This window comes from Apteryx rowi, unplaced genomic scaffold (assembly GCF_003343035.1).
Source record: "Apteryx rowi isolate R43461 unplaced genomic scaffold, aptRow1 scaffold_755, whole genome shotgun sequence".
NCBI lineage: Eukaryota > Metazoa > Chordata > Aves > Apterygiformes > Apterygidae > Apteryx > Apteryx rowi.
Genome location: NW_020451044.1, coordinates 71,997 through 87,535, shown reverse-complemented (window position 1 = coordinate 87,535; position 15,539 = coordinate 71,997). Strand labels below are relative to the sequence as shown.

General features: G+C 48.5%; 2 protein-coding genes across 2 annotated transcripts in view; one reads left to right on the top strand and one right to left on the bottom strand.

Moving 5' to 3' along the window:
• The window catches only part of FBXL8 (F-box and leucine rich repeat protein 8), a 10,085-nt gene extending 6,665 nt beyond the window's left edge, over positions 1 to 3,420 (bottom strand). Inside the window, exon 1 of the mRNA XM_026088170.1 lies at positions 3,403 to 3,420. The gene's annotated coding sequence lies outside the window, so the exon portion shown is untranslated. The remainder of the gene's footprint in view (positions 1 to 3,402) is intronic.
• TRADD (TNFRSF1A associated via death domain) lies at positions 729 to 12,330 on the top strand. Its single transcript, XM_026088171.1, has 5 exons — positions 729 to 760; positions 3,203 to 3,354; positions 8,286 to 8,563; positions 10,232 to 10,427; positions 12,010 to 12,330. Exons 1-5 carry the CDS (start codon positions 750 to 752, stop codon positions 12,315 to 12,317), a joined length of 945 nt encoding a protein of 314 aa, XP_025943956.1. The 5' UTR covers positions 729 to 749; the 3' UTR covers positions 12,318 to 12,330.
• Positions 12,331 to 15,539: the final 3,209 nt, after the last annotated feature.

The window sequence follows — 15,539 nt, the reverse complement described above, 5'->3', positions numbered from 1 at the left end:
CGCTGCGCCGCGGGCCGGGCTGCTCGCAGCGACTCCTCATCCCTGCGATGAGCGCAGCCCGCCCTCAGCGACGGGCCGGCGCAGGGGCTGCGCGGCAGGGCGGCGCGCCGAGCTTGGCCCGAGGAGGCGGCGGCGGCCGTCAGGAGCGTTACGTCCTGCTCGCTGCTTTTGGATGCGCCGCTGCGCAAGGCGACGGGCCGACGGACCCGAGCAGGAACGGGACGGCGCCGAAGTCTCTGGAAAACACTCGTGTCCACCCCGGCTTCGCCGCAAAGGGCTCCTCACCTCACCTTGTCCGTGCACCAGCCAGGCGTCCCAGCGCTACTAAGCCCAGCCAGCAAGGGGACGGCTGGYGGCCACCAGAGTCCAGCCGGTGCGGGCAGCGCCGAGGACAGCGGGGCACCTGCACGCCGTCTGCCTCACGGCGCGGCCTGGCCCCTCAGGTGTTTGCACGGGAAAAGATGATGGACTGTTCTGCGGGTTAAAACTTCCTCTACGTCTTTAGCTCTCTACGACGTTTCTCSGATTTCCTTTACCCTCCTGTTGTGAGACACCAGGAGATGGGTACCCACGTGAAAAACTTTGCAGTGTTTGGGCAACTTGGACCAGACCTGGACGTGGCAACGACAGCACGTCTTCCTCTTTCTTCTTTACGGGATCCGCTCGGGAGGGCCTGTGCGAGCGCCGCCTGGGGACGCACGCTYCTGCATCCCACAGGCTCTCCTCGAGCTCCTTTCACTGTGAAGTTTATGATTCACTGGTAATTTCCTGTATTTCCCAAACAAGTAAAAGGCTCCAAGGGCTAGGCAAGAAGCTTATAGTTAGAAAACAGTCTTTTGCCCTGATGAGTTTCATTTACTAATCAGGGTGGATCATACATCACAGAGCCCTTTTTGACCATGCCGCAGAGGACAAAATGGTCCCTAGGGCCAGCTATCATCTGGAGGACATCGTATCCTTTGGAAGTCATCCTTGTAGGTGTGGCAGTCCGTGGTGACCAAAGATGGACACCTTCACACCTGCAGTCTAAGAGACAGAGGAAGAGGGGGACCCAGCGCCATGGCCGGCGGTCGGACTGCGTCAGGCCGTTGCCCAGTCGCCAAGGCTGCTGGCTTTAAGTAACAGGGCGGAAAGCAGGAAGGAAGGGCTGCCCTGAGGGGAAGAAGCTGATGGTGTGACAGAGGTGTAAGCAAGTAGTCAGGAAGAGTGGGCAGGACTTGGGCCTGCAGCAGGGCCAAAAGCCCCAAATCACTCGTCGCCGTGATGTCACGGAACGGCTCCCAGCGCAGCGCTGCGTGGGAGCAGCTCCAGGGGCTTGCACCGACCAGCTCACACACGTGTAAACAGCTTGTGTGCACAGCAAAAACAAGAGGTGCCTGTGCCTGTCTGCTGCTGCTGTCAGATATGTGCTCCCTGATAGCTGCAGCCTCAGTCCTGCATTGCCCGATCTAATACAGCTTTCCCATTCTTAGTTTTTATAGTCTGGGGGGCTCTTTGGTTTGCCTTTGCCTTGGGAGCCAAGTTGGGTGCAGCTGCAATCGCAGCAGATGTAAGCGTTGCATTAGCTGGCCAGCCAGGTACAGGCACAGTGAGAATAAAGATGTGGATGGGCTGTCTTTTCAGATGGTTTGCTGTAAAAGGCCAGCGGTGGAAGAGGACTAATGAATGAACTAGTATGTAATGCGAAGAGACAGCCCTGACCATCCTGGTTCATGAGTCAAACGCCACCAGCGCAGAGTCAGAGTCCCAGATGGAAAGCTCATGGCTTGTCCAATGACCTGTGCAAAGGGCTGGGCTGCCAAAACTGCTCCCCTATCCCCTCTGAGCCCATGGCCTCAGGACTGGTCAAGGCCCACAGTGCCAGCGCCTGGAAAAGGCAGCCCTGCTGAGCCCCGTGTGACTTGAGGGGGCAGCATCTGGCTGTACAACCTCCTCTGCTTTATTAGGAGCAGGTTAGGAGATCATGGCTGACACTGATGGAGAGAAATTATGAGATTTCCTGCCTGCATGAGGCTCRTAAGGCCCTGCTGCATTGGGGTTGCATGTGTCAGCAGCTCTGCAGTGCAGTTTGTGCTGGTTCCTGCTTGGGATCTTTATGGTTTGCATCAGTCTCCCTGTGTCATTTTTCATGCCATGCCCTAGCTTTAAAGATTTTGGAGGCTCTGCATCTTGCTGACATGGATTAGTTTTGCTGGGAAGGCAGGTTTTGACTCTCTGGAGCACATGCATGCTTACCAAAAGTTTGGTAGATCTGCTGATAAGGAGTTTCTTTTTCAACAGTATGAAGACAGTAGTATCCCTGAATGGAGATTTCAGCATGGGCCAGCAGGATGGAGGTTAGGAAGGAATAAATCTTGCAACCTCTATTCAGCTGTGTCCTCTGGCAAAGACAGCTCAGGCTTGTTTAAGCTAGCCTTGTTAGCCAAAATAGACAGCACTTTCCTAAACCCCAAGCCATGGGGCACTGTCAGAGTGCAAGATGCTTTCAGTGGCCATGGAGGTTACTGATGCTGCAGATGAGTCTAGAGAGATCTGATACACCTTCTTTTTGATACTCAGTCCCATGGAAATCAACTTTCAATTTGCTTTCTACAGTCCTTGGTCCCAGAGTATATCCTGGCTGCGTCCTGACTGCATTGGGGAGAAATTAGGCTGTGCACCTCAGGTGTCCACCTCTCCTTCCCATGCAGGCATGTGGACAGCAGGGGAGCCACGGGGCACTGCAATGTACCCTTTAGCAAGGACAGTCAGGAGACCAGGACCTCAGGCAAAAGGCCTCTGCCTGCAGTAGGGTGCAGTTTGTGTGAACATGCCAGCACCAGGACTGCTGGGTGCTCCTTGGAGCACCCCCAACATGTACCTTCAAACTCCGCCAGCTCAGCCGTGCAGTCGGAGGCACAAGGGCCAAAACTCTTTGCTTCAGAGTGTCTCTGGACTAGAAACAAATGGACTCCGACCGAAAATGAATGCAGAGCTTTGTGAGCTGCCAAGTCTTTGGGACACCGTGTCCCATCGTGCTGTGCTTTACAGAATAACAGTAAACTCCTTAAAGGTTACACTTGCTTTAACAATATTACCACCTCCTCTAGGAAATAAGGGTAAATTCCTGTAATCCTATCATGCTTATGCTTAGTGTTTGCTATGCTTACCTGGCATTGGTCCATTTTCACTATGGTCTCAACTCACCTCTGTGATTTTGTAGGGTGCTGAAGATGGCAGGCAGCTCCGCTCCTTGGATTGGCAGTGCTTATCTCTTCCTCCAGTCGACATGCAAGACTATTGCTCTGCCTTCTCTTTATGAAAGCTCCCAGAAGAAACCTAGCATCTTCAAGGCTCTCAAGCTGGCATTAGCAGGTACCCGTCCTCTCTGATATTTTGTCACACTGAACGGAATTGTCTTACCTCTTCACACAGCAATGCCATGCCTTTCTTTAAGCCCACGTTGACTGGTAAGGAAGCCTGGTGCTCACTGCAGGGAGGACAGCTTCACAAATGCAGGCTGTACCTAGGAGATAGAATGACCATGATTTTGTGTGTCCTAGTCCATTGCTTCCACAGTTTCAATGGAGCCCTGAGGTTCAAGCTGTGATTTGAGTTTGGGCACATAACTGGGTGCAAAACCTTCACTGTCATTTATGCTCTCCCTTGCAACTGAGACAAGTTACCAGCATGTATGTTGTCAGCTATTGCGCTTCAGCTAATGAGCAGGTATACCTGCTAAGGTGAACACTGTTGTAACCCTCGATTCTGCTCAGCTGTGTGCCCATTTTCCTGGGCAGGGAATTACTAATCCATCTGGATGGGTTACAGCCATGAGAAGGTTTCCTCTCTGCTCTCAGGGTTCTGCATAAGTCACACATTGTGCACATTAATACCTTCAAAGGATACATAGAATACTCTCAGAGGATTTACAATCAGTTAATGCTTAAGAGGTTTCTGCCTTTACACAGAGACCATTCTTCCATCCCAAACTGCAGTCTCACACAGCCTCTTGGCTTGCGAGCCATGGGGTGAGTGGGAGATGAAGTGACAAAAAGAGGAAAAACAGAAGACTTTTCATTATCAGCAACCCTGTAGTTTTCAGCATCGGGATTGATGCTCAGAGACATCTGTCTTAGTGTTGCGCTCAGGTGACCACACTGCCTGGTAGGGCTACCAAATCAGGAAGCAAAACCCTTGTGTAGCAAAACTGTCTTGTGTAGAGAGATTAGAATCTCTCTTCAAAGTGAGACTGCAAGTCACTACATTCTTGTCACATTTGCAGATGACACCCAACTGGGGGCACAAGTAGACCCGGTCAAGGACAGGGCTGCCATTCAGAGAGACCTAGGCAAGCTGGAGGAATGAGCCAACAGGGACCTTATGAAACTCAGCAAAGACRAATGCAAAGTCCTGTGTCTGGGAGGCAAGAACCCCCTGCAACAATACAGGCTGGGGATGGACCAGCTGGAGAGCTGCTCTGGTGAAAACAGCCTAGAGATCGTGGTACACAGCGAGGTGAACATGAACCAGCTGTGTGCCCTGACAGACAACAGTATCCCAGGCTGTGTTAGCAGCCAGTAGATCGAGGGAAGTGATTATCCCCCTCTGCTCAGCGCTCTTTAGACCACATCTAGAATTTTGCATCCAGCTTTGGGCCCTCCAGTATAGGAAAGACATTGATAGAGCAGAGCAAGCTCAGCAGAGAGCCACCACAATGGTCGGAGGCTGGAGCACCTGGCCTGTGAGGAGAGGCTGAGGGAGCTGGGCTCGTTCAGCCTGGAGAAGAGACAGCTTCGGGGGGAGCTGAGAGCAGCCTGYGAGTACTTCTGAGGAGGTCAGCAGGACAGAGCCAGGCTCTTCACAGTGGTGCATGGTGGGAGGATGAGAGACACCAGGCATAAACTGAAACAAGAGGGGTCACAGCAGATGTAAGGAAAAACTTCTTCCCCATGAGGACAGCCAAGCATTTGTCCAGAGAGACCGTGCAGTCTCCATCCTTGGAGGTTTTCAAGACCAGCCTGGATAAAGCCCTGTGCAGCCTGGTCTGACCTCTGAGTTGACTGCTACGCATGGGAGGTTGGGCTAGAGGCTTCCTGAGGTTCCTTCCAACTTGAATTATCCTACAAAGTATCCTATTTTGTGAATGCTTGTGAATCCCATTTATGTGAGGGGGAAAAGATTGTAACTGGTATGAAAAATATTTAATTTCTGTCTTAATACCGCCAGAGAAACACGATTTCTTCTTGGAGAACCCTATTTTCAAAATGAGTGATAGCCAATCAATTGGAAGTTCTTTTCCAATAATAAACAGGCACGATTACATTAGGCTTCAGTTGTACTTAACCCTGTTTACATCAAAAGAGGATCTGAGATACAAATAGCCACAAAACTATCCATTTCTCTGTCCACTCTTGCACCAAGCCGACTGCAGAATAATAGTAATTTGAAGAGGTTATTACATTTACCTGGAATGGCTATCACGGTGTTCTTTACTTGTCATGCACCTGAGCCTATATTGTTTAATTAGGTTTGTGTAGCTATACCGTAACAACTTCTGACAATCATCAGTATAGCAAAGTTTGTCAGTTCATCCCATACAGGCCAGCTCATTTTACAGCTTCATCCAAAGGTGTGCAGCAGCAGGAGGCCCAACACAGTTGTCTAATTAGGCCCCATTTATGCCTGCTTTGTGTCACCGGGACAGATTCATATCTGTTCACACATTTAAAGAAAAGCCCACCAACAATGCTAAATCCTACCCTGCTCATTCAGACCTAAAAAGGAACTGAAAACTGAAGTTGTTGAAAGTCCCATAAAGAAACGAGTACAAAGTCCTCTCTTTTGAGGTGGCGTTTCAGCTGTAGTGTATTCCGTTCATAAAGGTTTCCATGTTTTTACAGCTTTTCTCTCCCCACCCCTCTCTTATGCAAGCTTTTGTTTAATCAGCCCTCAGGAGAAACAAAGCGTGAAGGAAGCAATAAAAACAAAAGGACCTTTCTGATCAGCAGCAGTCAATTAAAATGCCTCTCCTAGCTCTTATCCCCATGTCCCACTTACCCATTTGATCTGAACTAGACTTTCTGATGCAACCAGAACTCTGTAAACCCTGTAAAGACACTGTTAGATCACATACTCTTAAATGCTAAGTCACTAATCCTGGCTAATGTGGTGCACGCAGGTCTCCTTTGCCCTGGGATTCTCCTCGCACGTCCAAATATGCAGTGAAGTAGGTTTTTTAAAAAATACCTGTTTTAGAGCCAATCTGAGYTGGAACATCCATATAGACCTGTGCAACAGCAGGCAAAGAGATGAATTTGGGTTTGGAAACGGTACAACCCTGCTAGCAACTGCACTGTTCCTTGTCCTCCGTGGTCCTTCCCGAGGGTCCAGCGCCGGCAGAGCTCCGGCACCCCCTCGTGTATCTCCATTTTACCTTCCACAGGCCTCTGCTGCTGCAAAAATAGAAAAACACATATTTTTATTTTTGTCATCGTCATGTAAAATCCCTGTGGAGACAAGGTCAATATGCACAGCTAATCAAAATTCAGCTTAGCTGGCAGAAGGAAGAATGAAGGCCTGACCACTTTCTGTTGCCTGTTCTTCTCGTGCTCCCCCAGCACTGGTATTAATTAGAGAGTACATCCCTGCCTTGTCCCTGCTTAGATTTTACTGTGAATTATTTCTTGGTGTAAAACGGCTTAAAAGAATCCAGGCCCAATCTCAAGCGACCTAAATTCCAGCTGTGTCGCTGGGTCTAGCCTGTGCCATCAGTGTGGACTGCTGAAAGCTCGGAGCCAGCCAGAACTGCAGTCAGGGCGATGGGGAGGGACTGGTGGTCTCCCTGAGACCTTTGTCACTGCATAAAATCACAAGGACTTGTGATTTTCCAGTCACAGGGACTGAAATCTGACCGAGCACTGAGCTGAACTGTGCATTTTCATCTATAAAACTCTGCTGTGCTGCCAAGCAGTGTGGTTTATATATTCAGTTAATCACAGAGCCCTTGCGAAACCAATAATATGAGCAATAGTATCTTGTTCCAGGTGTTTCATTCCAGATAACAGTGAAAGCTCTTAGTTACATACAAGTATATTCCTAAAGCTTTCTTCTGATGAAAAGTATATACTTTGCTGCAACAAAACACTCTGAAACAGGGGTCAGTTCACCAGATCTTTTTGTTTGGGGAATCTTTATTTTATTCTGAACTTCTGAAGCAGCCAGTTTTGTTACTTGACACCTGGCTTTTTGGGTTTTCGATGTTAAACAATTTGCCTTCAGTATTTCCTTTCATATTACTCACCTAATAATCCCCAATCGAAACAAAACTTTTCCGAGCTGTTCAAATCAGATGTTTTGATTGACCTGGCTATGTTTCTATTTCATTTTTCCAAGACTTCTGAGATTTTTTTTTCTTATTCCCTAGGGGAATTCCACATTTTTTTCCCCTCGCTGCCTATAAATGAACCAATCCGTTTTCATCTCCTCTCTGCTAACAGAACAGCTATGTCTGTCCGAAGCTGCATGTCCCAGAAGGGAGCTGCTGGGACCCCCTTTCTGACAAAGTGTCTCCAGTGCTGGTTAGAGGAGCTGGGGCTGAAGCTAGGAGCTGACACGCAGACCCCTAAGAGGGAGCTGGTCCTAGCGGCCAAGCCCTCTGGGGCGAACTCCCTTTTTCATCTCCCCAGAGGTCAGATCTAGCTAATTCATGGCTGGATTTCACAGTTGTCTCACTGGTTTAACGTAACCATTTCTCTCCTAGAATTGGAATCATGAGCAAAGATACTGGCTGCTGCAAACCGCAGCATTGGCCCGTGTGGGATTTAGCAGGGATGAGGACAAATTCTGTACTTTGCAGCCATGTGCTTAGCGCGGACGTGAGCAACCGAGCTGTGCGCAGCACTGATCCAGCTCCGCCATTGCTCCTGCCTCACAGCACTCGTTTGCATAGCGCACTTTACAATACAGTTAGAGGGTCTTTCTCAGTTGCAGGGACTAAACCACCCCCTTTGTTTATGAACCAGAACTTAAAACCTCCCCCGAATTATGTTTTGGGATGATTACCTGGGCTGTGGTACCCAGCAGCTTCCATTCAGGTGGATACCACACTTCATGGGGATTCAGGGCAGCAAAAACTTAATCCTTTCCTCTTGGTTTTGCATACAGGTTTTTCATCCCAGAAGATTTTATCGCAGAGAGAAGACAATTCACACGCTACCCCATTGCAGGCTTGGTGGTGGATGGGAGTGGGTCTGGGTTGTCTCTCTCATGCCTGGATAGTGACTCTGCTCACTTCTCCCTGCCAGACTCCACCGGCAGCCTGAATGGTGTGGACATGCTCAAAGTGCACTGCAGCCACCCACACCTGATAATCCAGCTCAAGTTCTGCAAGCAGGAGAACTGCCGCCGCTTCCTGCAGAGCTACCGGGAGGGAGCGCTCCAGGAGTCTCTCCAGAATCACCTGCAGCTCTCCCTGGCCATGAGCACGGTGCCTCTCGAAATGGAGCTGAAGGCTGGCAGCGAGCACCTTGACAACATGCTGAAGGATGAGGACCGCTGCCTAGAGTGCATCTACAAAGAAAAGGTGAATGGGAGAGGGAGGGAGGCCAGGCAGCAGTGAAGCACCGTAGCAGAGGACTTAGGAGAGCGGGTCCTGCTCTGCTGCTGCCGTGTACTGGGTTGTCAGCTTCTCTGTCCTTCAGCTCTCAACTGTATCATGGAGAAACAGCCCTGCTCTTCCCCAGAAAAGACCTGGGCACTTTTCTGAAACAGCCACAGAAATTCCTAAAATAGCCTACAGAAATTCTGCTAAACCACTGAACTCTCTGTGCTTAACAATTAGTGCTGATGTCACCCCTAAGATGAGGAATTATCATCCTGCCCCTCTGGCAGAAGGTGTCAGCGAGACCCAAGCAAGAGTGCCTTGTTACTCCTGTGAGCCAGGCGGARGAGAGGGCAGTCTGGGGTGGAACAGTCACTACCTGGCACCTTCCTCCCCACTCCGAGAGTTGCAGTGGTAACTGCACCTACAAGTGAGTGCAAGTGCAAACACCCTGCACCTTATGCCAACAACTTGTGACAAAGTGGGGACGTAGAGCATCTGCTGCCGGCAGGAGGCAGCTGCCATTCCAGAGGCAAAGGCTCTCTCAGGGCAACATCTAATGTCTAACTCATCTCACACTTTGGCACTGGCTCTCTAATCCTGCTAGCAACAACAGTGGGATCTTGTCATCTCACCACAAAACAACATACTTGACATGATTAAGCTGTTTGCCTTTCTCCTCTCTTTCTAGCTGCCCTTCAGATCTTTGTTTCTCCCAGAATTAACAATACCTCACATCTTGGGTTCCCGCTTGATGGTCCTGAGAAATAGGTAGCCATTGGCTACCAGGGAAGGCTAGGCACAAGAGCACATTTTGGCAGGTTGCTTTTCTGCAAGCACAGAGAATGAAACAAAATGAAAACCTTTCAGCCCGAAACTGAGCAACATGTGATATCACATACCCTGTCAACTTCTGCCTGCTGCTCCCTTCCTCTGCTGAATTAGCTGACTGGCCAAAGGAGACGGGCTTATTCTCTGTTCCCCAAAACGGACTCAGTCTGACCTCTGCCTAATGATGCAACAGTCAGAAAGATCACAAGATGGCATGGCGGTCACTGGCTGAGGACAGTGCTAGGTACCAGCCCCTTTCTCACTACCTGTTTTTGGGAGGTTGGGTTAGTTTTCTTCTGGTTAGTGAGAAAAGCTGGCTCAGGGAGGATCCAAGAAGTGTTAGGAACAGCAAAAATTAGGTAATGGAGGGGGCAGCCAGAGAGAAAGGAGGCAGCAGGAGCTGCCTGCTTTGGTGGCCATGAGTTGTTAGGTCAGGTCACCCTATTTGCTGGGTCTGATCCTCACGTGGAGTAAATCAGAGACGCCACACTGACCGTGGTGCACCCTAATTCTTAGAGAGRGCTGCTGAAAATAACCGACTATTAGCAGTTTCCTGCAACTTGTAAGCAGTCATTGATGCATGTGAAAAAAACAAGAGGAAGACTGCCTATTCCATATCACATCACCGACTCCTGGCCAGAAGAACTCCATTAGATTATCTCATTTGACAAGTTTACAGCACGAGCTGTAGGAGTCTCATTGGTCCTCTCTTGACATCATCATCTTAAGCTGCACTAAAAACGTGCCTTCCAGCAAAGCATCTATGGCTTTGTGAGATGGTGAGCCTGGCACAAACCACTGACACTGTTTGCGTTACAGCCTGACCGCCTGAGGGACGAGGAAATCACAGAGCTGGAGGAGTGTCTCAAGAGCCTTGTTCTTCACCAGAACATCAACAACAATATGGCTGCAAAAGATTGCATGTCTTTGAACTCCCCGTCTCTACCTTATTCTTCTCAAGGCAGCTCCCTGCCTTCCCCAGAAGTCACCTTCATCTTTCAGGAACAACAGTTTGGTGAGTAGCTAGGACTGAGCCATCAGAGTCCTTGGTTTTCCTTGCCTCAAAGGCCAGAAGGGAGGAGGATTAAGGTGACTGTGTAATAGGATCTACCTCACATAAGTCAAGAAATTCTGAGGGAATTATGATAGTACCAGGTTATTGCCATAGTGTTTCAGATTAGGCCTCAGCCTATTTTCTTTCTGAGGTGGAGCAGAACCAGATGCTTCAGAGACTGTGTCCCTTCCAGGTTCCTCACTTTTCAAAACTCCTTAATGCTGAAGGAAGAATACAGAGCGGTTTTCTTTTCCTCCATGTCACTTGGCTGAGGTCAGAGCATAGGGATAAAAGCAGTGGTTGGATCAGACCGGGGTTTCTGCCAGGGAGGGTTACTACAGAAACCAGCTTGATCTTTTCTAAGTGTGCTTAAGCCGTGTATACAGCCTGCAGTGCTAAACAGCTGAGGAGAGAGCTCCTGCTTGCGTTTCAGTATTTTGAGGCTCAGCAGAGGATGCTTAGTTCAGGGGACTTGGTCAGAAAGGCCTTGCGAGGTGCTCTTGAAAGGCTGGGAGGAGGCTGAAACAAGCAAGAGGGCGTCCAAAAGAAAAATGAGCTTTGGCAAATCACAAGGCTGTGCCATCCCAGGGGAGAAAAACAGGCATCACCAGGCTTGGGGGTGCCCCAAGCCCAGATAGCCTGATGCTGTGGCAGGATTTCAGTAAGGCAACAGTGTGAGCCAAGCGGGGAGCTCAGACACGCCGGGGCTGGTGGCTGCCAGCAGGTCAACTGTGCCAGCACGAGCTACAATTTGCCACCCAAGGCGTCAGCATTGCCCTCAGGGATTGCAGACTAAATGCAGAGTGGTGTGACCAACTCTCTCCTCGACTCTCTGCTGCGGCAGGGCATCCCGGCTACCTTGATGGGACATGTCCAGCTCATACACAGAAAGCAGGGAGACATTAAGCAGTGAGACTTGCCCCAAACCAATATCCTGGGCGAACCAGAGTGCATACAGGCTGTGTCAAGTCCACTCATAACAGCAATAGTATCCGAATCCCTTCATGTTCTTTCTTGTGGCTGAACTTGTGTATGCAAAACTATTAAAAAATCTGGAGAGCCATTAAATATGATATACACACACACACACACAAAGAAAAAGAGAGAGGTCTGGCACCTATGCAAAATGTTATAAATTAACGTAATACTATTTCATTAATTTTAAGATGTGGGACTCAATTAATTACAGCACCAAGCTGGCAGCGCTGAGTGCTGATCACAGCAATGATCTGGCTGGTTTTGTAAAATGGGTTTTCTCTTTCCAGTGGTGGAGGAATGCCCTCAGAGTGCACAGATCTGTGTGCAACACCCTGCCCACGGGGGCCGATCCCTTTAGCTTCACTGCTCTCGCACTTCTGTTCTAGGCTCGGCAACGCTGCCCTGGTGTTAAAACACTGGAGGACAGACAGAACAGCTCCACTCTCTGTGGACGCTGAGTAGGCTCTGTGCTCCACAGCACATGGAGCAAACTGTGGAATGGCCCAGGCTGCCTCGCATCGGCCATGAAATCCCTGTGTTTTAACTGCCCTCTGTTCCCTTCAAGCCAACAGAACGCTCACGCTAGACGACCATCAAAAATTTGCCAAGCTCGTGTCGAAGAAATGGAAGCAAGTGGGTCGCTCCTTGCAGAAGAACTGCCGTGCCCTGCGTGATCCTGTTATTGATAACCTGGCCCTCGAATATGACCGAGAGGGACTATATGAGCAAGCCTATCAGCTGCTTCTCAGATTTATCCAGTCGGAGGGGAAGAAGGCCACAATAGCGCGGCTGATAGCAGCCCTGGAAGAAAATGGTCTCACCAGCTTGTCTGAGGAGCTCTTGGGCCTCCATTCCAACGAGGACTCCTCCTAGAGCCCAAAGGGTAGTGGCATTTGCTAAGGGCTTTTTTGCTTTGCATGAAACTGCTGCCAGTGTCCTAGGCATGCAAAGCCCTGAAAATCACTGCAGGTTTCCATGTAGTTGGGAATGCCCAGGGGAAAGGTTCAGTGCTTGCAAAAGCCAGCATGGAGTATCGAAGTACTGCTCTGATGGTCTTTATTTCATTCTGTTTCCAGAAGTCAACATTACCTTCCCATGAACTGGTGAGAGAGGCTTTAAGACTGAATTCTTTCAGGACTGAAATGTCACACTGAAGCAGCCAGACAGTTAAAGAGCCCTAGAGTAGGGTGGGAGAGAGCAGAAAATCAAGGAAGGCTTCTCAGAGACTTTCTGTGGGGAGCAGACAACACCAGATTTCCGAGGCTGTGGCCCAGGGCCATCCCTGGGGCCACCTAGAGAGCTGGAATATTTTTTTGTAGTGAAGACATTTATGCTCTCAGGCATGCCATCAAACAAAGAAACAAAAGGAAAATTAAGGAAAAGTCAAATTTATCTTATTTGACAAAAGTCGACCACTGTGGCAACACCACTTAAACAATCTTTGGTCTCTCTCCTCCACCCTTAAAGTAGTTAGTGATCCAATTTTTTTTTTTTTTTTTTTTTTTAGAAAGGCTAAATCATCTTTCTCTAGCAAGGATAACAAGCACTGGTTTACACCATGAGCTGGAAAATCCTGACACGGGATGTACATACACAGCCAACATTTTCCTTCTTCATTCTTCAAACAAGGAATATTTCGTGGGAAGTGCATCTGCCCTGCCACACCCCAGTATAGCTCCTTCCCACCTCTCACCACCTGAAGATTTCCCTTTTTCCTGGGAGAGTCATAATCTTCCACAGGGCACAAGATCCCTGTTGTGGAATGATCTTCAGGCTGTGAACAAGCAATACAGACAAGCACACAAACTCAGAGACTGGTTCACAACTTTTTCTGGACCCTGGGCAATAATATATTAACAACATCACACTTAGCTCTTCCCACCAACCAGAGGGAGCCTGAATCTGTGAAAAGGAAAATACGGTGCTGGAAGAAGAAAAAAATAATAATAGAGTCTTGTAGTCAGCACATTACCTCCCTGGAACTGCTGCTTTAAGATATATTGCAGCATCAAAAACCATCCTGACCCCAATCCACAGAGCTGAGCCATCGCCTCTGACCAGCTGACTGCTAGTGCCTGTGCTCACTTCTTAAAAACTGCCCGTGGCCTGCTGAGATCAGCAGAGCGCATAATTTACGTGGTCACGTATCACAAGTGTCAGGACTTGCACAGAGCCTTTCCCTGGCAATGTTGTCACCGTGTGACAATTGGCATCAGCTGCTGTGCCTGGATTTACCTGCCCTGATTTTGAGGGTGAAAATTGTTTAAAAAGAAAAGGGACCCAAAACCTAAGGCTAACCTGTGCTTGCAGTTCTATCGGGAGAAGCCTGTCTCCAGGGATGGTTGATACGGACTGCAACAGAGCAGAGTTTATATCTTTGCCTGTAACAGAGCACAGAGCAACAAGTATCTAGCATGACACGGGTCCTGTAAAGCACAACAAACAGCCTGATTACCTTTGACATATTTCTTACGCTCTCCTATGTTTTTACTTACCCTCTTCTATTAATTCCACCTCTCTTTGCCCTTCCCATCCATGATATTAGCAAATGGGTCTTAGAATTTATTTCAGTATAGAGGGTGGCTCTGCCAGCACACATAAGTAAGCGTGTGCTTGCGAGTTTTGGCCCATTGGCTGTACCTCATAGTAACATCAGCTTGCAGATAGACAAGCCCTGATGGCCTTTTAAAGCACAACTCACCTGTCAGTCCTTCACTGGAGACAAAGCTGTGATTTGGTAAGGTGGAACGCAACCTTGGATTCAGATGAGTGCTCGGAGCAGAGCTAGTGGGGCTGGTGTTGCTCCCTCAGCTTCTGCTAAAATGCAGACTGTGATCATCAGTAGCTAATCCAAGAAACAGATCAACAGGATTTAGATGGCTAACTTTTACCAGATCTGAGCCCACATGCCTCAGATGAGCTGAGCCTCACGTTCCTCAGTGTGAGCCTGAGGAATCTGGCATTTGACTGCAGATCTTGGAGATTACAGACATGGTGTGATGGGAAATGAAAAAGCTCAAAGATGGAGAGAATGTTTTCAGGGTGCAAATCTGGTCCCATCTTGCCCTTATCTTCAAAGGAAGCAGGACCTCAACTCTACAAAGAGTATGGTCCCATGGCATTTTATTAAGCCATCCTAAGTCAGTGGTGTTGCAGTCTCATCTCCCCTAGTCCTGGTCCATGTCCTATCCTCTCCCTTACAGTAGTACCAGTGCTGTCCCCAAAAGGAAGCAAGTATGTGTCTGCCCGCTTTGCTTTTGGGACCAGCATGGCAATGCTGATCGTAGTTAGTTTAGGCTGCTGTGGAACCATACCTTGAAGCATTTAGCTTTCCTGCCAGATTGTGGCTGGAGACCTGTTGTCAGCAAGCCATCTGGCAAAGGTATTTTTTTAAAAAACATCAGAAACTTGAAAACTTCTTTTTAAGGGCAAGAAGGTTTACTCTTGATTTTGCAAAAGTGATTTTTAGAGTGCAGGATCATATGCATAGCCTATTGTCTCATTTATAAAGAATATTTTTAAGTTCTCAGGCTATAGCTATTCATGTGCACAACATTCATATACAGTTATAAGGCAGCCACTCAGTGGTGAAAACTGCTAGCTTTTATATCATCCGTTAGTGCTCACAATGAGAAAGGCTTATTATTCAGCATCTACTTTAAGTCTGAGAAACTTTTTCACTGCTATTACTGTTTTATAGAGGACTAAGCATGAATGATTTTTTTGTTTAATGCAAACCTTGTGCATTTTATTCCTCTGCAAGCAACTGGCACGTGTGTTTCCTCTGACTCATAGATCCCTCTCAAAAGTGCCATTAAGTGCTGGAGCTCCTGGCAACCTTTGTGGAATATCAGCATCTTTAACAGCATTCGCAGGTGCCTTCATTGCACAGAGATGAAGGAAAAGGGTTTTCCAGTGATATTCCGTAGTGGAATTGTCATGAGCACATAGCATGGTTTAGGACAATAGCAGTGGCTGTTTCATACCTTCTTTTCAGAGATCAGTTGTCATTCATGACCATATCTTGGATGCAATGAAAGCTCGATTCTGGTTTCAAGTGGGCTCCTTCCTGCTAAAACAGTTGGKTTTTTTTGT